General features: G+C 41.6%; 2 protein-coding genes across 2 annotated transcripts in view; one reads left to right on the plus strand and one right to left on the minus strand.

The window, feature by feature from the left end:
* SPATA1 (spermatogenesis associated 1) overlaps positions 1 to 19,507 on the minus strand; it is a 49,284-nt gene extending 29,777 nt beyond the window's left edge. The window contains exons 1-9 of the mRNA XM_048497846.1: positions 19,324 to 19,507; positions 13,416 to 13,522; positions 9,667 to 9,784; positions 4,644 to 4,697; positions 4,337 to 4,556; positions 3,390 to 3,474; positions 2,510 to 2,646; positions 685 to 796; positions 307 to 358 (exon numbers count right to left, since the gene is read on the minus strand). Of these exons, the coding sequence (XP_048353803.1) occupies positions 307 to 358; positions 685 to 796; positions 2,510 to 2,646; positions 3,390 to 3,474; positions 4,337 to 4,556; positions 4,644 to 4,697; positions 9,667 to 9,784; positions 13,416 to 13,522; positions 19,324 to 19,359 (921 nt within the window). The 5' untranslated portion in view covers positions 19,360 to 19,507. The remainder of the gene's footprint in view (positions 1 to 306; positions 359 to 684; positions 797 to 2,509; positions 2,647 to 3,389; positions 3,475 to 4,336; positions 4,557 to 4,643; positions 4,698 to 9,666; positions 9,785 to 13,415; positions 13,523 to 19,323) is intronic.
* A 1,973-nt stretch (positions 19,508 to 21,480) lies between these two features.
* Positions 21,481 to 26,009, plus strand: GNG5 (G protein subunit gamma 5). Its single transcript, XM_048496771.1, has 3 exons — positions 21,481 to 21,709; positions 24,288 to 24,429; positions 25,771 to 26,009. Exons 1-2 carry the CDS (start codon positions 21,629 to 21,631, stop codon positions 24,411 to 24,413), a joined length of 207 nt encoding a protein of 68 aa, XP_048352728.1. The 5' UTR covers positions 21,481 to 21,628; the 3' UTR covers positions 24,414 to 24,429; positions 25,771 to 26,009.
* The last annotated feature ends 340 nt before the right edge of the window (positions 26,010 to 26,349 follow it).

Consider the following 26,349-nt stretch of genomic DNA (forward strand, 5'->3'; position numbering starts at 1 on the left):
CTATCCACATCTATCATAGTCTTCAGCTAGTTGGTGAAAACTTTTTTGTTTCATCTGGTGCACTCTCAATAATTCTTTCTCCCTTTTTAACTGATATATCTCCACCTTAGCTGCTGGAAATGCTGGTGGCCCTGATTGGGTTGAAAGGTGAGATACAAATATTTTAATTTAATAAATAAAGACAGCATTAGTTCCATGTTACTGTACCAGTTTTTAGTCAGAAAGAACATAGCTCAAGTTACTGGAATTATGATAATAACCATTTTGGCCACCTCAAGTTTTTCACTGGATCCTTGAAAAACATACCTGGTTATCGTGCATGTCAGCAGCAGTCTCTGTAATATCAGGATGCTGTTGGCTATAGATGAAATCAAAGAATACTGTAACAACTACATTTAAACTAACAATACTAATTACATTTGGGGAGACGTTTAATAAGTCTAGCAAACAATACTCTGGGATGACAGGTTTCTTTATTTCAGGGTGGGGAAGTGAGCTAACGACAAATTTGGCAAGGCACAAGTAGTCTGAGGAAGCACTGAAGGAAGAGAAGTTATGAGAACAAATTCACAAGTATAATTATATTTGCCTGAAAATTAATTTACGCGTTTACTTTTTCATGTTAAGAGTTCTCAGCTGATTTTAAAGAACAGTTAATATCGTCAGGAAACAATATTTCATTACCTTTTCTTGCTGTGTAAATATTCCAGATCTCTATCTTCCAAGGATTCTGGGATCCCAGAATCTCCTGTAGTACGTCTTCCTTTTGCATTGTCTCCATTTTCTGTATTTGCATCTAACATTAAAAAGATTTCTTCTACATCAAACAAAATTCAATATTTAGCAATCTAACAACTAAAGCAGCATCATTAAGCAAGAACAAAAAATGGGAGAAGTGGAAGCTCAAAATAAATAAAATATATAAATAATTTATCAAATTGTCAGCTTCTATGGAAACAAAATTTAAGTATTTTATCTGGATCACACAATCTGGTTAAAATAACCCTCTAAAATATTATTTGGAGAACTGTAAATGTGCCAGAGGTTTGCACACACTGTTTTGTTTCAATTCCCTCCTCCAGTTTCAGGGAGCTCTAGTCTTAGTTTGCTGAGATTCCAAATAGAGCAACTATGGTTAGCTCTAACCTGCAAACTGTACTTTGTAAACCTACTTCAAATCATCATTTCAAATAATGATATGGTGGTTACTGCAAACCACCATTTGCTACAAAGTCCAAACCAGACATAGTTAGCTAGCCTTGAAACCAGGGGTCCCCGACATTTTTGAACCTGCAGGCACCTTTGGAATTCTGAAGGAGCATGGTGGGAATAGCTACAAAATGGCTCTCACAAAATGGCTAATGCAGGAAACGGAGCTAGCCACAAAATGGTTGCCACAGCTTACCTTCACTTACACAGTGAAAATCCTTGTGTTGTGGTGGCAACTGTTCCCAAATCAACATTTACAAAAAAAAAAAATCTACACAGCAAATCAAATCTCCAATATCCAATCAAAAGCCTTGCTGGGCAAAAATATCCCCTGGACCCATCCACTTTCTAAAAACACTCGATGTGTGCCAGAAAAGATGTCAACAGTCACCACTGCACTCCCAGTCACCAAACTGAGGACCCCTGTTTCAAACCATGCTTGCAAACCCATTTCAAGCAGCAGATTCAAATAATGATTTAAGGATTTATGCTCGTTCTGATTTGCCTAATTTGGATGTCATGCATTTAGAGCTATCCAGAAATCGAGAAAGGAACTGGTGCAGAACCATGATTCTGGGGATTGTGCAGGCTAAATGCTTAAAGGAAACATCACATTTTGTAGATATTGTAGTAATAGAGGTAAAATATGGTCCAGAAGCCTTTGCGGCTGGCCAAAGTTTTCTGATTTTAACATAGGCCAGGCAAGACATACACACATCAAGATAATTAAAGAACTCAGTTGATGTACACCCCTTTGTTTCTGTGTGACAGATAATTTCTCTAAGGAAAGGAGATTAAAATACCAGGTGCAAGCTGTTACCTTTTTGTAACAAGGTCTGATGTAATGTTTCAGGGAGTTAATGAATTTTGCTGAAGGTGTATTAAAAGTTTGTTTAAATAGGTTATATATTAGGATTAAAACGGTTTTAGAGAATAGCTATCTATGTATAGTTTAATAAATATATTAATGGAATTTATATAATATATTCTTGATTATGAATGAATAGAAAAAACTGTGTTCTTTGTGCCTTTAAAAGTTGATAAGCCTCTGCTTCACACAGTGTTTTAGAAAAAGCCTAGTTGACCAGGAAGAATTGGGAACCTGCCTAAAGACTCCCACTGAGATTTACCTGAAATGATAAAACTGAAAAATCAGCATTAGGTTTCATCATTTATGAAACCGATGCCAGGTTTTTAGAAAAGGGATAGTGGAAGTCAAAGCTGTATATTTGTTCAATGCTAACTTCAAATGCAAATGCAAAAGAATATAGAACATAATGCTGAAGAAAATCAAATGTACCTTTTTCCCTATGTTGGGTGAGATTTATTTCAGTCTCCTCTTGATCGCTGTTCTGATTTACATGAGGAACAGTCACTTTGTATTTCTCACTCTCTCTAGAAGAATCATGCTTTGCGGGGGGCTGTCTGCGAGGCTTTCTTCGAGGAGTTTTTACCGAAGATGAACTTTCAACAGAATTCTGTTCTTCAGAATTTAAATCATGCAGTATATAGGAACTTGTAGGAGGTTCCAGTTGGTCTATGTTAGAATGAATTTCTTCTCCAAAAAAAAGGGGGGAATATTATATATTGATATACTGAAATACTTCAGGTATACTATAGATTATGATCAATCGTTTTATGTAGTGTATGCTTTTAATTGACAAGAACTTTCTTTTCTATACAAAGCTGATTTTCTATTGCCATATTCTAGGCAAAACCAAAGTTCAGAGAAATAACAGATGAATCCAAGTCAATAATGAAAAACTACAAGAATAATAACCAATAGCTTTTAGGAACTGCCATATAGTATGCATTTGTAAGACGGGCAACTTCATCCAAGAGGCCAGGCTGCTGGCTACAATGCCACAGCTGTGCCACCCCACTGCTCCCTCACTGGCAGCAAAAAAACCTCCCCACTGCTGAGAAGCCCCCATTGGAATTAATTGACTTATGGCACCTTTCTAAGTACCATAAATCTGAAGTCCTGCCACTAGCATAAGGTGGTGAATGACCAGAAGGAAGCCAACTACTGTTGGCTCTTCCCCCGGCCACACCCCCATCCTGGCCCCACTACACTGGTGATGGCAGGGACGTTGGGCTAGCGCTGCCTCCGGTGCTGCGGCTGGCACCACAGTCCAGAGCCAGGGAGAGCCACAGCAGCTGCATGCTGATGGAATTGCCTCTCCAACAGGCAAGTGCTCTGTGGAGGGAAATCCACCAAGGCGGTTGCATGCCACTCCCACAGGCAGATTCTGTCCCCAATCCCTGAATGGGGCCACAAAGCAGAATTGGCCCATAAGTGAAAGAGTCCCTAGATTTTGTGGGTGATGCTAGAAATCTCCTAACTCCTAGACCATTCAGATAACAACAACATGACTTTCAACTCCCTCTGCTATTAATGCATCATCATAACTTGTCTGATTTGTGTAACCTTTAAACTACAGACTCAAAACCATCATGTTTATTATAGTAATGTTGCATTGCAAAGCTTTATGTTGCATGAAAAAAGTTCTTTATTGATAAATTATTAGGCAGGGCAGCCCTATGTTACATAATACTAGTTTAACATTTCAAGCTAATTACTTTTTTCACCAATATAATTTGCTGAAAGGAGGGTCTTATTCACATCCTGTTCATAACTAGTGAACCCAATTAAATACCTAGATATGTCATTCTCTACAGCAACAATCCAGTTTGCATACCATTTCCTTATACATCAAGTATATTAAATGCTTGTTTTGTGTGACAATTCGTAACAAACAATGGAAGACTGAAGCAGGTGGAAAATTTAAGACCATTCAACAGTATGGGCCTTCACACATTCGTTTGCCAACTACTGGAAGGCATGGTGGCAGTTCAGTTCTTACCAGAGGAGAAATAGATGAAAATCGTCAAAATTCACAGCAAATTAATGATTTGGCATTCATTGTAATTTGACCTGAATTTGAACATTAGAAGCAGCCTTAATCGTCTTCCTTCTTAAAACAAATTAGATACCTCATTGTTCCTTCTTTTTAAATTATGTTTTTCTTAAATCATTTCATTATATTATCATTCTGGACTCTGTTTTATATACAGAACCAGAGTACTTTCCTTTTCAGTTTCATTCTATCCTAAAAAAAACTACCTTTCTCTTGAGTCTGACTGAAATGATTTTTCAGGGAAGTCTCCAAAACTGCTGGATTTTGATCCAATTCTTGATCTGGAACAGCCAGACTAGGTGGTTTATGATTAAATGCATTTGCTAATTCACATTCTGCATTACTGGGAGGTCTCTCTGGAGTTGACAGTGAAGACGAATAAAAACTTTGTATTCCAGGTAACAAATAAAGCTCTGGATGAAATGCCTGAAAAATACAGCACGTTAATTTTAAAAGATTAAAAAGTTAGGCATTTTTTGTATACTCTTAAAAGTGATGTAGCAATATACATACATATGGAGGAGCAAATGATCTAAGTGTCAGTTCCATCTCTTGCTTGGCTTTTACCTTGTAATAAAAGCAGGAGAAACATTATTTTTTTAAAAAGAAACTGAAACAAGATTAGCATCATGCTGGTCAGTATCATTCTACTTTTTAAAAATCAAATTTTAAATTAACAATACAAAAAAGAAAGAGAAGAAAATAACATACAATTCATAATCGTATCCAATCAAAAGATACATAAGGCCAGGCTCCATCTTGCCAATATTCTTCAGTCATTACAGGATCTAGTATAAAGACCCAGTGTAATGTAGCAGTCTGTCAGAGTGTTAGACTAGGATCTAGGAGATCCAAGTGCTAACTCCCATTCTTCCTGGGTGACCTTGGGTCAGTTACACGCTCTCAGTCTAACCTATCTCACTGCAGTGCCGGGTGCTGTAGGGAACTCCCCATTGCGTTGAGACATTTCCCATGCCAACAACAGGGCACTTTTAACGTGCAAAATCAGCCTGAGAGAAAACATGGGGCATAAATGGAGTAAATAGAATAAATACGTCATTCAACCTTCTTATTACTCTTGAACTGATATGATTTTGCTTTTTGCAAAATAGAAAAAAATGTATAATGCAACTATGGAATATTTATTTGCGTGTATCTAAAGTGCTGATATGGGGACCCCGGAGGGTTTTCAAGGCAAAAGACAATTGGAGGTGGTTTGTAATTGCATGGGTTGAGTCAGTTCTGGAGAACTGTGACTAGTCCAAGGTCAACTAGCAGGATTCATCTGGAGGAATGGGGAACCCCAGTTCTCCAGATTAGACTTCGCTAGTCTTAATCATTACACCACACTGGCTCTCCCCATTTCCTGTATAAAGGCTATTGCTACTTTTATTGGCTTGAATTTACTAGTAATTTCCACAGAAAAAAGAAATTCACTTCCACTGGGCAGAATGTCTTTGCCTCTCCCCTCCTTGCAGTTGCATTTCATAGTATCCAACCTGTAAAAAGTTGCAAAGCGTCCTCTGAAATGCAACTTTTTATAGGTTGGATACTATGAAATGCAACTGCAAGGAGGCTGGAGAAGCAGATATTTCCCACATTGTCCACTACGATCTATGAAAAGTTGGCACTCTGTGGCAGGTAACACTGGTAAACAAAGTACCCATTTTCTCCTGCTTACTGTAATGTTTGGTGAGGTTTGGTTCAGGGGGTCCAAAGTTATGGACTCCCAAAGGGGGTGCCCGCATCCCCCATTGTTTCCAATGGGAGCTAACAGAACATGGGGGCTACACTTTTGAGGGTCTATAACTTTGGACCCCCTGAACCAAACTTCACCAAACCTGGGTGGTATCATCAGGAGAGTTTTCTAAAGATAGCCTGAGAGTTTGGTGCTGCTAGCTTAACAATTGCACCCCTGACAGCAGGCACCCTCTAAATTTCTCCCAGATTCTTATTTTAAATCCACCCCCTTCAGCATGGATTTAAAGGGAGAATCTGAGGTCCCCAGTTTAAACATTGAAAGTGATGCTATTTCAGGGTGGGGGAGAATCCACCTCAAAACAGCAACACTTTCAATGTTGTTTTAACTGGGGACCCCAGATTCTCCCTTTAAGGTGGATTTAAAAGGAGAATCCGGGCTCCCTAGTTTAAACACCACTGAAAGTGATGCTTTTGGGGGTTGATTCCAGCATCACAGCAGCCGCCCATGGGGTGGGGGTGCAAAACTCAGATTTTGCACTGGGCTCCATTTCCCCTAGCTACACCACTGCCCGGAGGGGAGGGCAGAAGGGACTGCCGGCTGGGAGCCCAGCCAGTAGGGGCGGGGCGGGGCAGGGGAGTCTGCCATCTCCAGCATCAGATAACTGCTTTTATAAACATTGAGGCCTGGGGGCGGGGCCATGTCCCCAGGGGTGGGTGGGGGTGTGGCCCAACCCCCCGAACCCACTCCATAAAAAAATCTATAGCCATGTCACTGCTGCATGGCATTTTGTCCACAATAGTCTCCTGATTATGAGAATCTGTTTTTCGGGAGAGTTCTAGGGCAACATTACAGTGAGGACATTCAACTCTGTAAATTCCTCGTGCTAGTGGTTTGGAGGATCTGGCCTATGCTTTAATAGACTTGCTTTACTGAAGTGCTGTATATCACTTTGATATTTTTCCCAAATGGTGTTTAATATATCTTTTAAATAAATAAAATAAATAAAATTTCTAAGGAGCTATTTATCAGATTAGCTGGTTAATACTTTGATTCATTTGTACTATTTGAGGTTAAATCAAAAGATAGTATCATCCTTAAAAAATGCCACCCAGGCCAATGGCTCCATGCTGCCTGAAAGCTCTCTGGAGGTCGCGGGGTGGCACTGTCCCTGGCCACTTCTGGGATTTGGACTGTGCCATAAGAGTCTTAGAACAGGAGTTATTGAATTCTTTCTCCTCAACTGTTTCCCCAGTCAAAACTGTCCTGAGTAGGCTGATGTGCTTTCCCTGCTGTATTTTCCTCATGAGGCAAAAAGTAAGTTGGATGAGATTATTTTGACTAAGAAAATATGAATTGCTACTCTGAAATAATCAACAATCTCCAGAGGTTGCATTTCAGTTTACTACAAAAGCCAGCAGTTTCACAGTGCAATTCTAAGCAGAGGTAAACCATTTTAAGTCTATTAAAGTCAGTGAGAATGTAACTCTGCCTAGGATGATTTCCCCATAATTTGTTCTTTGGTTCTCCTTTCAGTAGCTGCAAAAATAGCTGGTCCCCCAGCACAAAAAGAAATATGTTTTTATGTAGTTTGAGTAAAGCTATGTTGTGCAACTCAGCAAATGTCTGCTTACAGAGATATAATTATCAGGAGTTGCTATGAACTCTAAAACCCTATGAATCAACTTCAGCATTTTCTATAAAGCTAGAAAGGGTGTGTACGACAATTGTGTAATGTGCTTCTTCAGAATCCACAGAAAAGACTGAAACAATATTAATAGTAGCCTGGAACAAATGCAGCCTTTTCTGCACATAGCACTTAGATATCATGTTTATCTTGGAGGCTTGAAATTGTTTCCCACGATTTTTGACCACATACCTCCCTATGCAATATTGTTTTTGTTCACATTAATCAGTTTCATCTTGTTCACACAGGAAACAATTCATTTGGGTGGGGGATGATCATGCTGGACACGCCCCCCTATTTTTTCTCTTTTTGAGCAGGTGCTGTAGGGATGATGTGACCTGTTGCATCAGTAGTGATATGACTTCATTCAGTCTGTCCTGATGGATCATTGCAGGTGTGGTCCCTCAGTAGTGCCCGTAGTCGGTCAGGCAGAGCCACGTCCAACCAGGTGCAAGAAGGAGCCTGCTTCTCCCTCCCCCCGCATCTCTGAGTCCAAGAAACCAGCCCTGAGCTCGGCTGGAGTATCTCCAATGATCCAAACCAGATGAGCTGCAGATGCTGCTGCTTCCAGGGGAGAAGCTAGCACCCGCCTGCTGGCTCTTTATTCCCCAGCCTGACAGTCCCAATTGGGTCATCATTCCAACATCAGGTAGACCAGACCAGAAGTTTGGACAGTTAACAGAGCCCTGCAATCCTCTGGATATCCTGGAATCGTTTGCCTGCCATAGTTCTGTGAAGAGAGCCCTCCTAAGCAGAGCGAAGACTCACTGACTGGGCCTCCCTCTGATTGTGGCAATGCCAACAGAGCTCTCTCAATGAGTTGTGGAGTAGCCATAGACTCGCTCAGTTGACTTAGCAGGAGATGCAGGGGCTGCATTTGCTTGCTGAACTTTTAACGATTCCATTGTACAAAGCTGACCCCATTTGACAGCAGAATTGGCATTCCTGAGGTATAGCTGTCTATGACTGACTGCTTAAACCCTCAAGAGATAATAAATACAAGTTTTAAAAAGCGTGTTGATGATTACTTAAGGGATTTGGAGAATTACATTGTTGGGAGGTTCTCCCACCAGCCAATGGCATACCTAGTAGGGCATGAGGGGTCTCGAGACCCAGGCGCTACTCACCTGGGTCATGTGGGTGTGGCACATTTGGCCACCTGCCCGCTGCTACTCAGTTGCGACTCCCACCACCAGAAAGGCCCTTACTGATTGTCCCAAGCCACTGGCCTCAAACCCACCCACCCCTCGCAAGCCAGCCCGGCCCCAGACCTGGCTGCCAATATCACCACCATTGCTCTGGGTGCCAATGCCCTTCTCCACCAAGTAGGAGCCAGCCAGTCAGACTCTGCAGTCAGGCTTACTGCCAATCAGCACCACCAGCCCCTCCATGGCAGACCCAATTTGGTGGTTACCCTCAACTCAAGCAGAACAGGCCCATGATATGGGCTTCCTGCAAACCATCAGGGATGTAAGGAACTTTCCGTTGGGGATGGGGAATTAAAGTGATGATAAATTGTTCTGACACATTGTAGAGTTCTACATTTCTTGTAGACTTTCTCTAGGGTGGTCAGTATAGTGCAGAGGTACGTTAAAGGGTCAGATCTCAGCTGAGTTTGAATTCCTCACTCAGCCATGAAACCTACTTGGTGATTTTGAGCTTGTTACCTTTTCTTAGGGCAATCTACCTCATAGGATAATTGTGAGTCTAAAATCAAGCATACAAGTCTTTTCTCCTTAGAGAAAGGCAGGATAAAAATGAAACTGCTATAAATGAACTGTGATTCAAAATAGTTATGAGGCAGATATTCATTTAAATCCTGCTCTTAAAAAACTACCTACCAGAAGTAAAATGCAATTTGTGTTGCAGATTAGGGATTGAGGAAGCTATCTCTTGGGATGATTAAACAAATACCCTGTTAGGCAGAAACAGGTTTTGTCCCTGTACAAAAAGGTTTGCTAGATTACAGTGATAAAATATATTATTCAAAACATATTTATATATCATACATCATTTGGTCGTATATCTAGCCATTCTGAAATAGTTTCAGCCACCAAAAAAAATCACATCTTCAAAAGCATATAAACAACCTATAGCTATTCTCTGTAAACCATTGATAAAACTTAACAGAAAACACAAAATTAACTTACCAATGCAAGTTTTTTCCCTATACACTTCAGAAAAGTATACTTATTCACAACTGCATCTTCACCAAGGTGTTCGTGAAGATGCTCTCTCAGTGTTCTCAAGGTCATATGAGGCGAAACCCTAGAATGATACATTAGATAACTGCATTTGGTGCTGGATGGGTCAGGTTTTGAAGACGGGATGCTATAAAAGATGGTCAACCAAATCCAGAGCCCCCAGCAGCAGGACACAATGCCACTTTGGAGCCAACCACCTCCTCTAAGTTGTTGTAGGGAGGCAAAAAACAGAAAAAGACAAGGATTTTCTTCATTTTAAATTAGATTTTTTGTTATAGTGACAGAAATGAATTATACTAATATGGTATTAATGGTTTCTGTGATGTATAGAAAACATTGGTCCTGAAGCAGTAACTAGATGGGAGTAAGTTTCTTAACACGGTAACTTGTTTAACTGAAACCTGTAGAGGCAACTATATTCAATATATTCTACACACATTCTATGTGGAAATACTATGCACAGCTATTGAAAAAGAACTGTATATAATCTGCCATAGATGGTGATGATAAATCTTCTATACAAAGTATAGAATCTTACATCGACATAGCATAAAAGAGGAATGCATTCTACATTCAAGAACACTTAGCATATCTATGCAGTAGATCCAAGCTAGATTAATAGTCATTACATGGTCCCAGAAATGGAAGTTTTGTGAGGAGAGAGAAAGGACAAATTTCCACACCTGATCAGACTGTAATTCCCAGGATTCTTTAAGGCAGGGGTTCCCAATATAGTGCCCAAGGCAACATGGTGACTGTTTACACCTTTATTGGCACCCACCAAGTCTCTTTAGAAAGTGGGTGGGATCGGGTGGGGCTCTTGCCAAGGAAGGGTTTTGATCGGTCACTGGAAATCTGATTGTTTTAGCAGCAGCTGCCAACAGTGTTAGTCTTATTCTCCCTCATTTCTCGTTTCCACTACAGCTTCCTCCCTGTGTTTGGTTCTGCCTAATACCCATTTTTCGTTGGCTTCACCTCACGCAGCAGCCATTTTATGGTTGTGTTTACCACGTAGGTTGCCAGGTCCTCTCTGGCCTCTAGCAGATGATGGGGGAGGTAGGGTTGCCAGATCCAGGTTGGGAAATTCTTGGAGTTTTGGGGGTGGAGTCTACGAAGGACCTCAGCGTGGTACAATGTCATAAGAGTCAACTCTCCAAAGCATCCATTTTCTCCTGGGGAACTGATCTCTGTAGTCTGGAGATGCACTGTAATTCCGGGGGATCCTCAGGTCTCACCTGGAGGCTGGCATCTCCACCATCATCTTGTGTCAGAATTCAAAACCCGCTCAAAGACTTGAAAAGGATGGAGACCCTGGCTTTAGGGAAACCCATGAGTTGGATCGCACAGTCTTCTGAGCTGTCTACTCACTGCAGAAAACTTTCCCAGCCATAGAGAAATTCATTCCCAAGGTCACAAGACCAGCACAGAGTAGTAGTCATGTGATCAGAGGCTACAGTCAGGAGGGAGACAAGTTAGGGTTGCCAACAGCCTGAAGAAAAAATGTTCTGTCCCTTTAATAAATGACATTTACTAGTATGTTATTTGCCAGGTGATGTTATTTACCTCAATGCCATTAAAAAGCTTGAACTTTCATTTCCACGCATTAAGTTTCTATCATAGGGGTAGGCAGTGGTGTAGCTGCCACAGGGACATCTGGGGAAAAACACTGAGGGACATGTGGGGACAAACGCCCCGGGCTGGGCCTTGGGGAGATGTGCGTGTACCGCCCTGGCCAAGCAACTGCACTTCCCAGGAGACCTTGCGAGTCCCCCAGGAAGGCCTCTGCAGGAGTTGGGGCTCGCAAGGTCTCCTGGGAAGTGTAGTTCCTACCAGGCTGCTTTTTGTAGCCGGTTGAACTCAGGTAAGTGGAGGCACGTGGGGGTGCTGCAGGGGGTGGGGCCCGGGCAAGGATGTAGGTAAGGGTTCTCGGGTTCAAACCCCCCCCTTCATGTCTGAAGCTCTGCCCCTCTGTTTGTGGGTTTAAAAACATTTTTAGTGTTTTTTCAGTTTTTGGCCTGCAAGGGGCGCATTGTTTGGGCTAGCAGCACCAAACTTTCAGGGATTGTTTGGAGGGCTCTCCTGATGATACTACCCAGGTTTGGTGAGGTTTGGTTCAGGGGGTCCAAAGTTATGGACTCCCAAAGGGGGTGCCCCATCCCCCATTGTTTCAATGGGAGCTAATAGAAGATGGGACTACACCTTTGAGGGTCCATAACTTTGGACCCTCTGAACCAAACTTCACCAAACTTGGGTTGTATCATTAGGAGAGTTTCCTAAAGATACCCTGAAAGTTTGGTGCTTCTAGCTTAACAATTGCACCCCTGACAGCAGGCACCCCCCAAATTTCCCCTGATTCTCCTTTTAAATCCACCCCCTTCGGCATGGATTTAAAGGGAGAATCTGAGGTCCTCAGTTTAGAAGAAGAGTTTGGATTTATATCCCCCCTTTCTCTCCTGTAGGAGACTCAAAGGATCTTAAAATCTCCTTGCCCTTCCTCCGTTACAACAAACACCCTGTGAGGTGGGTGGGGCTGAGAGAGCTCCGAAAAACTGTGACTAGCCCAAGGTCACCCAGCTGGCGTGTGTGGGAGTGCACAGGCTAATCTGAATTCCCCAGATAAGCCTCAAGTGGCAGAGCAGGGAATCAAACCCGGTTCCTCCAGATTAGAATGCACCTGCTCTTAACCACTATGCCACATTGAAAGTGATGCTGTTTCAGGGTGGGGGAGAATCCACCCCAAAACAGCATCACTTTCAATGTTGTTTAACTAGGGACCCCAGATTCTCCCTTTAAGTTGGATTTAAAACGAGAATTTGGGCTCTCTAGTTTAAACACCATTGAAAGTGATGCTGTTTGGGGGTGGATTCCAGCATCACAGTATCACAGCATCACAGCGGCTGCCGGGGGGGGGGGTCGCTAAACATATTTTGCACCGGACTTTATTTTCCCTCTATACCTCTGCCCGGAGGGAGGGCAGAAGGAACTGCGGGCTGCCGGCTAGGAGCCCAGCTGGTGGGGGGCAGGAGAGGGCATGGCAGGGGAGTCTGCTGTCCCCGGCCTCGGAGAGCTGCTTTTATAAGCAATAGGCCAGGGGCGGGGCTTGGGGAGGCGTGGCCATGCCCTAGGTGTGGGTGGGGTGTGGCCCCACCCCTGAACCCACCCATAAAAAATCTATACCTACGTCCCTGGGCCCGGGCGCCATTTTGCCCCAGGCACCATTCCCCCCCTATGCCACTGGGGGTAGGGCATTTTTCCAAGACCTATTGGCAACCCTTAGCAAAATTGCTTTCTTCTGCCTCTTACATGACTGGAGTTCTTAGAAGACTTTGGAGACAAGGCATAGGAAAAAGGATAGTATGAATGTCACTTCCAGCTAAAACCAGGAAGTGTCATAACTGATGCGCTCGGATTTTGCCAATCTGTATTGTAAAACCATAGAGAACTGGAAAACCTACAGTGTCAATGACATTATTTCACAGTTTTTTCAGAACTCTCCCAGCCTATGGTCTTTATGATGCTACTGGACTCAAATCTTGTTCTTCTACTGTAGACCAACACTGACACCCACCTTAAATACAGTATAATCTGAACTGATTGTGAATGGAGGAATAAAATTTACAAAACTATTCTTCTGCCTTGTTGGACCTAAATTCTAGTTTTAAAAACCTACTATTTATTACTTCGATACAACTCACCTTATAAATCCAGCTGAAAAGAATTTGCTAGTAATATCCACTGGGACTGTATTCAACTTGAAGTTCCATACTTCTTCCGGAACATAAAAAACATGAAGTTCTAAAAGCTAAATGTGTAGAAAGAAAACTAGTCAAAAATCTTACCTGCAGCTGACATTGTCCACCGAAATATATTTTGTAGGGTTTTTTTTAAAAAAGGAAAGCTTCCCTTTTGCAACAAGAGTGTAAACTGCTCTATTTTTAATCACTTTATTTTCTGCTCTGTGGTGACAGAAGTTCTGATATGCTAACATGGATTCCCTCAACAGGCCATATAGCACCTCCCATCACAGGGCTGTTTCTGGTTTGGAAAACGACACATATGCAATGGGAAGATCCAAACTGGAAACTGTGAGGAACCTGTACCACATGCTTGACTTTTCCCATATATTATCTCCCTGAACCCCATTAACCTCTATAGTAAAACTGTGTAACACCACTGAACTTTGGGACAAGATGACTACAGCTCTGAATCCTACTGCTGGACCTCAGCAGTTCTAACACTATATTGTGCAATTTGCCTTAAATACTGAGGTATGGAGCTAGGTGAGAAGGAAGCTGCTCATCTTGAACTGAACGTGAGCAATATAACACAGAGGGAATGTGCTTCTCATTTCTGCCTTCTCTGTTTGCATCCCTGACCTTAATTTAAACCTCCATTATTGGACAAGAGCTCTATGCCCCTCACAGTGTAAAAGGTTCCTAAACAATATGATTAATTAAGATTGGAAACAGTGCTGTTCCTCCTGTTCTATCCTTTCACCAGGACGCTTTTAGCTTTGAATTACTTTTAAAAACTATGTTGGGCTCGCACATCACAACTTTGTTAATTTACAGCAGGTACATCTTTTCTTTCTTATTCCACTTTAAGCTGCATTCTCATTTCTGTGTAAGCAATACTCACACAGATTGACTTTTAGGCAGGAGCCACAGTGTAAGCTTGCTGTCAGGTTTTTTTTCCTAATAATGGTGCATTTTTAATTAATTGGTTTCATTCAATTGCACTGGTGTTATGTTTATAATTTTTCCTATAGGATTGTGTTTTGAAGTTATATCACGTTACATATTATGCATTTGCTTGATTTTCTGGTATATAAATGTTCCTTATTCTATACAATGTGTTCATATTAATGGTTTGTTTTATTTGGATTATAATTTATTACTTTTCTACAGTTCCTTATAACAGGTTTCCGAATTAACCAGTGCAAGGTTATTCATGATTGATAAAGATTCATACATCGAAACAGGAACTTAGCTGGCATCCTGTCCTCTGTTGGTATCTTCAGTTTGTAAATTGTTCTATAGAACTGCCAGAGGTTGTATCTAATATTTGTACTAAAATTGTTATTTGCTTGTGAATCTTTTGATGGTGTTTCTATTGGTTGCTATTTTGACTTTGGACATATTATGATATAATCTTGCATGTTTGTGATTACAGTGTTAATTCTTTGTATGTCTATTACATTTCACAATTTTTTAATTATGCATAGATACTTTTTGGTATTTCGATGCTCCTATAATAATTTCTAGACCTCTGATACTTTCGTTGTTTCTGTCATTCAGACATTTCCTTCTTTGTTGGAACCACCCATCTGCCCAATATTATGTACAAAGTGAATGCAAAACTATATCTAGACATCATGAAATATCTCATGACTCATCCTAAACCAGAGAAATGGTGAAATTGAATAATCAGGTTCTGCACATGCTTCTCTTGGATTCTCAAGGGGACACTATTTTCAAAAATACATTTTACCGGTTTGAGCTGAGATACTGGCTGTGCCCATGTTGCGGAAAATGCTGTTGGTTATGCCTTAGTATAGACATTAACCCATTACTGATGGAACACTTACCTTAGGCCTTTTAGCTGCATGGTGGGGCTGAAGTTGGGTCTCCTTGGTTTTCTCTCTTTACATGCAAGGAGGCAGCCCAGTCCTTCCCCACAGCTAATCTCAACAGTCCTCTGTTTCCTGGTTCTCTTAGTGCCACTTCTCTTAAAGGCACAGATCTAATTACTCTCAGTAGTCCCAATACTATAGAGCTGATATTCTCCCCTCCCTCCCTTGCTTTCCCCTTCTCTCTCCCAATCATCAGGGGGGAAGAAGCAGGGGAAGAAGTGGGGGAAGTGGGTTGGAGCCACAAACAGACCCTGCTTATGCTATTCCTTGCAAAAGTCAACTCTGTTGTATTGATACAGTAAAATGAGCATTAGAGAAACAGTAAGAAGCCAGCAACATGGAACAGGGCAAGGGGAAAGGCATGGACAGCAGTGTGAGGAGTGGGAAGGGTGGAGCTAGACAGGCTGGCTATGGGCGGATGTAAGACGTTTGGGGCAAAGCTGTGCTCCCTCGAAAATCTCCTTACTCTGGTGGTGAAGCAAAATTAAATTTGTGATACAAGTGGTTTTGCTTGCTGCAGAGAGACTAGAAAGTGAAAGTGGGGATTGAGAAATCTTGCTGTGACAGACACTCCCCCCCCCCCCTTCAATCGCGCAGCAGGTGCCTTGTGCATAATCGGCACTTAATCTTGTTTGGGCTACTTTAATATGTTTGTACATTGATTTATCCTTGAAAATAATTCAAAAGACTACTTGCTGCAGGAAGCATATTACACAAACTCCAAAAGAACTTGACTAGTTGCCAGTATACTTCCAGACTAAATTTGAGGTAGTTAGTTCTTTTCTTTAAAGTCCTAGGCTTTACAGGTCAGGAGTATCTGAAGGAAAGTCTTCCTCCAAGTCATGTTCAAAGAGGTTAAGTGGTAAAATCTTGTGAGTTCCTCCTCACATCACATCTCCTCAATGAAAATATGATTTACATTAGCTATGAACAAATCTTCTGTTTCTGGACGTAACATTTTAAATTGTTGTGTGCTTCTTCAAATTGAGAAGAAAGTTGTAAAAGGAAGGGGGTGAAAGGAGGATGAGAGAGCAAAGTGACTGGTTGACATTGGCAGCTTGGTCCATTCAGGCAGCCAAATGCCTTTCTTTTTAGGTAAGCATTTAGTCCTCATTTTTTTTGAGAGATAATGAATTATTTCATTTCTGCTATTGCCCCTTTTGGATTACTGATATGTTTTTAATTGGTTGGATTGAGTCAGCCATCAGCAGAAGGCAGTGACTGTTGTAGATCCTTTTACTGTTCTGTTCCTCCCAGAAGTCCCTTCCCAGGGTTGTGGGACCTGCATACACTAATCGTTAAGTGGCTGGGTGGGAAAAGGAAAGGGGATTAAATCATCCTATCTTTTCTCTTCCCTCTGTATTGAGAAAAGAGGTAGAAAAGACAACTTTGTAACAGAGAATAAAATAAAGTTTATTTGTTTTGTTTCCTAATTCCTCTTCTCTCTAGACTAGATTGTCCACAACTTCTGGTCTTATCCATTTCACTTGCAAGAGAAATGGGTGTCATTAGGAAAAGCTTTGTCTTCCATATTTATATAGTTAAATGTGCAATGCTAAATCAATGTCACAGCAAGAAAAAAGAGCTACTTCTGCTGCTTTAAATAAATTAGTCTGTACATAACCTGAACCGCTGTAATTCTCTAGTCATGCAAATAATGGAAGCTCTCATATGCCTAGCTAGCAGCTGTTGCAAAAATATCTACTCAACAGACTTGGAGTAGGAACTGTAACCCTCTGCTTACAGTTACCATTGTGAAAAACAAAGAACAGTAATATTTCAGCTTCTATTGTTGCTGCTCCTGCTGGACTTTTTCTTTGGGTTAGATTTTCAGTTATGCAACTGTTCTGAAGCAACTGGGCTTCTTGAAAGGAAATCCTCTCATTTTCTGAAAGTGGGGAAAACCTGAACTTTTCCCTCCTTCTCAGTAAAGGGAAAATAAAGCAGAACGTGTTGTGCCAAGCCTTCTTTGGGTTTCCCCCCTACCTTTGCCCCTCCCACAAAGGAGTAATTCCTTCCTTTCATCCCAGAGTCCTCCCATTTTGCTGCCTGCCCCCCCCCGCCCCATTGTTATTCCCCTGCAACCTCCATTTTGTTGCTGTTACTGGTTTGCAGGTGTGACACAGGGAATCTTTTTAATTTCTTGCTATTGCTGCAAGCAACTACCAATATACCGCTGGGCAAATGTGAAATGTACACAGATCAGATGGGGACAGGGGGCAACATGATCCTATTTTGTTCACTTCTTTCCCATTAGGGTTTGTTATAGGCACATACATCTCATCTCATCCATACACCTCAGGTGAGCTTCTGTGGTTGCCAGTCACCACTGCTACCAGTCACCTGTCTCATCTTCTGAGGTGGGGACATGACAGGGGAATTTGTGTTGCTGACCCAGCCAGCCCCTCCATCATGGCTCACATGAGGTCTATGGATAGTCGCTCACAGAAGTAGAAAAAAAAATAACATGAGAGACATGTATGTGCCTTCATCAAACCTGAATGGGAAAAAGGCAGACAGAATAGGACTGTGTTGTCCCTCTCCTGCAAGCCAGGGGGTTCCTATGAGCCCCCAGGGAGAGTGCTGGGGGGCCAAGGGGGGCAGCTGTGCTAGCCTGGCTCAGCTGGGGGGGGGGCTGTGACACAGTTAACTACAGGATTGGCATGAGTACTGAAGAAGAAGAGTTGGATTTATATCCCCACTTTCTCTCATGTAAGGAGACTCAGGGGGGCTCACAAACTCCCTTCCCTTCCCCCCTACAACAAAAACCCTGTGAGGTAGGTGGGGCTGAGAGAGCTCAGAAGAACTATGACTATCCCAAGGTCACCCAGCTGGCGTGCATTGGGAGTGCACAGGCTAATCTGAATTCCCCAGATAAACCTCCACAGCGCAAGCAGCAGAGCAGGGAATCAAACCTGGTTCCTCCAGATTAGAGTATACCTGCTCTTAACCACTACGCCACAACTGCTTGGGGAGGGAGGGGGGGAGGTCCGCAGGAGCCTCAACCATCACACCATCGATGGTTCTGAGCACAAACCAAAGAAAATTCCAGTAGCCAATATGGAGGTATACTGAAAACAAGGGGACATAGCTTATCTATGTAAGTCAGGGATGGGGGTGGGGAGATGGTCATTCTGCTGGTAGTAAATACAGATCAAACAAGTGGAAATTTCATGTCTAGATGCATGGATCTATTGATGTTTGGCTCTACTGTTAATACATATATAGGACAAAAATAATTTTTAATATTCGTGAATATACCAAGTTTATGAGAACTAACAAAGATAATCACTCCAAAATGGAAGCAAGATGGCCTTTAAACCAGACAGATTAAAGCAAGAAGAAGAGGGGGGAGGGGCAACAGAGGGCAATTTAGAACTATAATTGTTTGTTCTCTGTTCTTATTTTTAACTGTTCACATATTGTTATATTTTCATGTTTCAATAAATAAATAAATATTATCATTAAAAAGAGAAGGAAGAGAGAATAGGAAATGACAGAGCAACTGAAAAATCCCACCCACTAAGATTTGCACAACTGCGATTGATCTTTCCATGCTAATTTTTTTAAAAAAGAGGAACTCCTTCAAGCTGCACCTCATGGGATTCAGCACGAACTGGGGCAAGAAAAGGCAAATTCTCAGTGAATGGGCAAATCCTGCCCCTAGCAGAATAAAGAAAAACAGGCAGGGTATGCAGAAGTGCACAACAAAAAATGCTGCACAGGAAATTAAAATGAATGAACTGAATCTAAAGCGTGAATTAATAAGCGCATAATAGGCCTTAATCTATCCAAATACAATTAAACTTGCAAATATTTTGATTCCTACTACTGACAGTAAAATTATGTAGAGAAAATTAAAGATCTTCTTTATGTAAGTACTATTCTTCACCAGTCAACAACAGAAAATATTACAGCATAGTATATATTTAATTTTAAAATGACATATATTTTCTACAATTATTTCTCACCTCTGATGGCGGAGGTCTGATCTGACGGGATGGCATATTCCTTGGTGTTTGTTCTGACTTGCAGTGGTCTCTGGATGCCTTTTTTACTGTATTTTTAATAGCCAAGCATTTTTAACACATGAATGGTAAATCCTGTGTTTCAGAGACTAGATTTTGCTCATTTCATAATATTTCCGTGTTCTTCAAATGCTGCTTTTTGTGTGTTTTTTTAAAGGCAATTTTAGGACAACCTAAGACTTTGTTTCTTGCTAGCCTGAATGTTGGCTATCTTCCCTTTGATGTGAACACTCCCTCTGTACAAGTAAATATCACCTAAGTAACCGAGTGAATTGTGCAATCTAGGCAGTGTAACTGAGAATTGCTTTAGCAATCAAAGAACTGTTTTATATATGCCACTTTTCCTACAGGGCAACAATCATGTAGGATAAAACCTGTCACTTGAGAAGTGCAGTTTGAATTAAGACAATATACACTAGGAATCTTAGCAAGAATCCTATGTGAACGGGCATTCTGATACTTTACTGGGGTGGAATTAAATTTTAAAGTAAATGGACTAAAATATAAATTCCACAGATGGAAACAACACAGATTCAAACACATGTGAAATTAAGTTCCACTTACACTAAGTTGGGTGGTTTGCAGATCATATTGTGAAAATGTTTTAACATTCTGAGACTTTCTTTTGCATGGTACAGATTGAAGCCAGCCCCTGCACTCCAGCACAATGTTACATTACTCAAGCTGCACCTTACAAATCAGTTATACCTCATATACAAAACAAGGTGAACCAGGTGATTTCACGTGCAAGTGAATACAAAATATTTCTGATGTGTGAAATGCTTTCACAGCTTTTGGGAAAGGAAATTATGGTCACTGGATGTTTTATTTATTAAAAAACATTTTATACTGCCTTTCCGCCCTGTTCAGGGTTCCCAGGGCATGTATCATTAGCACAGCACAAGATACTGTTCATGTTGCCGACATCAAATACAGGTTCCCACCACACAAAGAACATTATTGAGGGGACCAATGAATATGGGCATCAACCGCTAAAGGCTTTATTATCTTTTGAAGTTTTGCTGTTTTATTCTCTTTCACACAGTACTTCATATCTCTTCCTTCCACATTAAATACACTGGCTGAAAAATAGATTGTAAACCTTAAATAAATTGATCCACATAGACTCAAGCTGATTGCCTGGCTCCTGCCCCTTCAGTATTGGAGAGTTTTTCCCTTTAAATAAATACATTAAAAATTGGGAATTTGCACAATTGCATTTGTACTATTCACTAATTTCTGAAGCTGACTACTTCACTATCCTGCCCCACGCCCTGCACCCTGAGCACACTGCATCATAGGGCACAATGTTGTTGATTCACTACATCAAACTTATAGCTATACTGCATAATTACAAGAAACAAAACTGCATTGTATTTTTGTATTCCTGTGCCTGAAGAAGCAGACCAGCACACAGAACTCCAACAGATAATACTTCTCTACATACCAGGTTCTCATTCAAGGCACATGAACAGAACAAATATGGAAAGCAATACCTGACAAAGATGACTAAGCTCATATGTATTTAAACTGCAAGGTTAACACGTTGTGGTGGTTACTTTAAAATAAATCTCACTGAACTAAATTGAACTTAGTCCCAGGTAAACATGCATGGGATTAAGCTGGATGGCAGTAAGCCAACACAAAATGAGCAGTGACAGGAGTGCAGACAGACATAGATGTCCTCTTATACTTATCATACACTATTTGTTACCACTTTCAACGAAGCCTCAAAAACAAGTTTTGGAGCAGAGCTGGAACATTTGGGACTAGAAACGATCCCCTAAGAGCAGGCCATTTCTTCGTTGACCAACACGGGGTGGGGGGGAAACACAGAAGCTGGACTGATCAAACTGGACAAATTTGCGTAATACAGTCTCTCTTGGTGAGAGGAAAGGAGATAAGATCTTTCAGAAGTGGTAGAGAAGTTTCCACAGCAACTACCTCTCCAAGTTTCTCTGTCACAAACTTTACATGGGATTTCCGGAAAAGCCGTTCCTCCAGCAGATGAGGCCCCTGCTTTTCCCCCTAAAGGCCAAGAGTGACCCCCGCAGGACAAAAACACTAAAACTCCCAACTGAAATCAGCCTTGCGCCCTTTCTTCCCCGGGCGGGCTCGTTGCGCAGGCGCGGAGGACCGAAGACTTTGCAAGGCGCCGGAAACTTTAGCGGAAAGTTTACGGGGCGGCTCCCTTAGCTCCGTACCGCCGTCGCCCTCTCGGCAGCAGCCCGTTCCCGACAAAAAGACCATGTCCAGCTCTTCCAGCGTCGTGGCCATGAAAAAAGTGGTGCAGCAGTTGCGCCTGGAGGCCAGCGTCAGCCGCGTGAAGGTGAGAGCTGGCGGGAGGGATTGGGGTGACTCGGCCGCCATTACACCGCCTCGGGGGAAGGCTTCTGTCGGCACTTCCCGGCTGGTGGCAGGGAACGCATTCTACTTTGCACAAGTAGAAATTAACAGGGTAACGTCGAGCATGTGCAGAATGACTTTGCCCGCGTTCCTTCCCCTTCCAGTCGGTCTGGCCGTTGTATGTTGCCCCGGCCCGGGGGAGGGGGCGTTGTGAGCCCACCCCAAATCGATCCCTGTAGGGTTCATCCTGTTCTGCTCCATTAAAAAAAAGGTTTGAGAATACGGGTTGGGTGGCTGTCTTTTCTGCAGTTGAGGCAGGGAGAGAGGAAGAGAATACGTGAGTCGTCGTCTGGCAACCTTATTTGGAGTCCGCCCTGGCCCCAAAATGGGGAAGTGTGTCAGTCCCGAGGAAGAAGGACCGCCCAGCACGGTTGACCAAGGCGGCTCTGACTTAAGCGAACCTTTGTGCTCCGGTTTAAAACGGGAGACTTGTAGTGGTAGAAATAGTGATATACAGGGTTTTCTCTTAAAACTATTGGCAGGTATGAAAGATCTTTGCATGGAAGGGAGACGAGCGATATAACCAGGTTCTTGGACCTGCTTTGAAAGGCAGAGCTTCGAACCAGAGACCTTTCACATTCATAGCAGATAAACCATCGCCACCCCCTTTTGTTACTTAAGGTTTTCTTTTCGCTTCTGGGAAAGGATTGCTAGGGAGCTAAGAGCTCTATGACCCAAAAGGTAACACCACAGAAAAAATATGGTTCGAGGCAAGTGCTTTTTAAAATGTGGGGATTTTTTTTAGCGACGACTCTATTAATTACAGGAATTGCAAGAGGTTGTTTCCACATATAGTTTGGAAAAAAAGCCTTACCTCTGTTCCTCTTTGGTAAAAATGTGGAGGTAGGTTTTTCTCAATTAAGACTGGCCTTTCAGAAACTTTTAAATTATGTACCGTGTTTCCCCAAAAATAAGATAGTGTCTTATATTAATTTTTGCTCCAAAAGATGCATTAGGGCTTATTTTCAGGGGATGTCTTATTTTTTTCCATGATTTTGCACACACACACACCCCCCCATGTGAACAGATCAGCTGCGCAGAGGAATCTGTAGGGCTTATATTTAAAACATCCTCCAAAAATCCCGAAAAATCATACTAGTGCTTATTTTCCAGGTATTTTGGGGGGTACTCTTATTTTTGGGGAAATGGGATGTAGGCCCTTCTGTTCTTTTAATCTACGGATTTGGTTATTATTGTTGATCAAATATTGTTTCCTGTTGTATGTATGTTGTACAGGTCAATTGACTGTAATAATAAATAAAAATAATTATGCATTTATTGCAGGCTTTAAAAATGTCACATATTAGTACAGTGTTGACTCAGCCCCCAATACCTATTAATGGTCACTAATAAGGATGTAAGGCAGGGATCGCCAAGGCTTTTGAGCATGCAGCAACTTTGGAATTCTCTCATAGGATGGTGGGCGCAGCAAAAAAAAAATGGCTGCCACAGGAGCCATCCACATGGAGAAAGTCCAAACACAAGGGAGATAGGATGTTGTGGGTTTTCCTGGTTGTATGGTCATGTTCCAGTAGTATTTTCTCCTGACGTTTCGCCTGCATCTGTGGCTGGCATCATCAGCTGAAGATGCCAGCCACAGATGCAGGTGAAATGCCAGGAGAAAATACTACTGGAACACAACGATACAACCTGGGAAACCCACAACACCCTAGTAGTTCCAGTGTTTTCTTGGGAATCGCTGCCCTAGTGATTCTGGCTATGAAAGCCTTTGACAGTACAAGGGAGATAATTTTTAAAACCTGTTGGGAGAAAGGAGTGACTGAGAACAGAAACCAGTACTGTGGTGGCAGCTGCAACTTAAACATTATTTTATTCTGTATAACCAATCTAATCTCCAGTGAAAAGTCAGAACCCCTGCTCCTGCTGGCCACAACCATTTTCTAAAAATAGTTAGTGGGCACCTCAAAAGGTGCCAGCTAGCATGATGCTGCCCATGAGACCTCATTGGGAACCTTTGATGTAAGGCTTCCTTTCTCACTGGCAGAAACTGGGTATCTGCAGAGCTGCTGCTGTAGACAAAGGCAAAAAGTACCTCCTGTCTGCCAGTATGGCAACTATATTACAAATTATTGAACCTTTTCAAAATAGCCATTACAATCTGTTGTCCAGTCTCATTCAAGACTGCTAGCCCAGATAGGTTGTAACTCAGGCAGCTCCAACTATATGTTTACATAGTATGAAACTGCAACTGCACAGTTGCAATTTAGGTTTCTCTCACAGGAACATAGTTCCCCTGAGGTCATAAGAGAAAATTACTGTCGTTTCTCAAAATATTTGGAGGGGTTCCCTTCCCCTTTCTGATTATATTTCTTTATACCCCACCTTTGTCCCTCAGCACCCAAAGCATTTTATATCATTCTCAACTCCATTTTATTAACTCAATAATCCTGTGAGATAGATTAAGGGCACTCAGCAAGCTTCCGTGGTACAACTGGGTCTGATTACAACTTTACTAAAAATGTGGATTTCTTCTATTCTAGGTTTCACAAGCTGCAACTGACTTAAAGCAGTTTTGTCTCCAAAATGCACACCATGATCCCTTATTAACAGGAGTTTCTTCAAGTACAAATCCATTTAGACCTCCCAAAGTTTGTTCCTTTCTCTAACTTGGTGTCTTTCATTGTAAGTTTTTTCTTTTTTGAACTTCATTGCATGATTTGAGTTTTAATCTATCCCTTGTCAGTGTGGTATAATGGTTAAGAGTGGTGGAGCCTAATCTAGAGAACTGGGTTTGTTTCTCCACATAAAGCCAGCTGGGTGACCTGGGCAAGTCTCAGAACCCTCTCAGCTTCACCAACCTCACAAAGTGTTTGTTATGGGGAGGGGAAGGCAACTGTAAGCTGCTTTGAGACTCCTTAAGGTAGAGAAAAGCAGGTTATAAAAACCAACTCTTCTTCCTTGTCCTATGACAGTGATAGCGAACCTTTTCGAGATTGAGTGCCCAAATTGCAACCCAGAACCCACTTATTTATTGCAAAGTTGGAGAGCTTCAAGCCGCACGTTATTCGGGAGTAAGCTTGGTGGTAGTCGGTGGCTGTGCAACTCTTCCAATGGGTGAATCACGACCCTAGGAGGGTTCACTCAGAAGCAAGCCCCATTGCCAGCAACCAAGCTTACTCCCAGGTAAAGGGTCGTGCTTTAGTTCTTCGCATGAAAATCAGTGGGGTTTAACAGCGCTTAACAGGGTTACCTACACTGCTTCCCCCAAAACTAGGTCTTAGGTTTAATGCTAATAATGAGCCCAGTGGCCCAGACCAGCCTAAATGTGTGTGGGGGAGCACTGTTTGCGCGTGCCCACAGAGGGCTTTGAGTGCCACCTCTGGCACCCGTGCCATAGGTTCACCACCACTGTCCTATGAAATGAGCAGTGCATACAACCCTATGCATGCTTTCCTGTTGTGTTGTTGGGTAGTATTCTAAGTAAAGTTTTGAATTTATGAGAAGCCAATGTCATTAATGTTCATAGATAATTTGTAATGATTTAACATAGATTTGAAGTATTTTCTGCAAGTGTTGACCCATATTCACACAGTCACAAGAAGTTAAGATTAATAATTCTGGAAAGGTTTACAGCAGTAATGTCAGTAAACTTATTTAAATCTGAACAGCTTACTTTTTATAAATTCTCAAACATGTTCAGACTATTGAATGAAATCCTGCTAAGTGTTATATGATGAAGGCTGGTAGATCTTGAGATTTTTTTTTTTGGCAGCATAACTCCCCACCCAGGAAAGGTTCCTTAAGAATGCTGACATTAAGACTAACCAAGATACTATTATTCACAAAGGCTTTTGACTCACTAAAGGGACAGCACTGTTGTTAATCTTTAGTAGTTAGGGATTTGGCTTTAAGTATTCCAAGCCAATTAATGTATCATATGAACTCTGTAAATGGTACGCCTAGGAAGATTTTTGTAAAGGAAAATAAGTATATAGTCACCATTCACTTTTGTCTGTTTTTCAGATCTTCAAATACCTTTTCATATTTGAATGTATGATGAAAGCAGAGTGGATTGAAACCTGCACAGGAATATCATCTTAATGTGCCACCTTAGTGCTAGTAATACTGTTAATGTTGTCAAGCCTACTACAATCTACCTCTATGAACAAACTGTATGTTAATTAGAATAACTTCTGTATCATGAGGGAATCAGTTTTATACTTAGCAATAAAGAGTTAACAATTTTGAATTTTAGTAGAAAACTTGTGTGAATCAGTATTTTTTCTACATTATTTTGAGTAACGATCCATATTTACCCCTATGAACTATTTGATGGAAGGGCACCTTTGAAAATTTCAGTATCCGCAGAACTATTCATTTCACTGATCTGTGCGATTACACAAAGAACAAAGCTGAATCCATCTGTATCCCATAATCTAATCATAGCGACCAACTACCTTTAAAGAAATCAGCTCACCTTATTTTGCACTTTTTGTGAAGCTAGTATTCAAACAATCTTCATTTTATATGACTGTTCAACTTCTCTTATAGATTATTGAAGGCTTTTAGCTTATAGTTCTACCTATTTAAAGCATTCAGTTG

This window comes from Sphaerodactylus townsendi, linkage group LG05, assembly GCF_021028975.2.
Source record: "Sphaerodactylus townsendi isolate TG3544 linkage group LG05, MPM_Stown_v2.3, whole genome shotgun sequence".
Taxonomy (NCBI): domain Eukaryota; kingdom Metazoa; phylum Chordata; class Lepidosauria; order Squamata; family Sphaerodactylidae; genus Sphaerodactylus; species Sphaerodactylus townsendi.

Excerpts from the sequence above, each read along its gene's own strand:
- GNG5 (XM_048496771.1), top strand. The coding sequence starts at position 21,629 with ATGTCCAGCTCTTCCAGCGTCGTGGCCATGAAAAAAGTGGTGCAGCAG. Across the intron at positions 21,710-24,287 it reads CCAGCGTCAGCCGCGTGAAG|GTTTCACAAGCTGCAACTGA; the intron begins GTGAGAGCTGGC and ends CTTCTATTCTAG.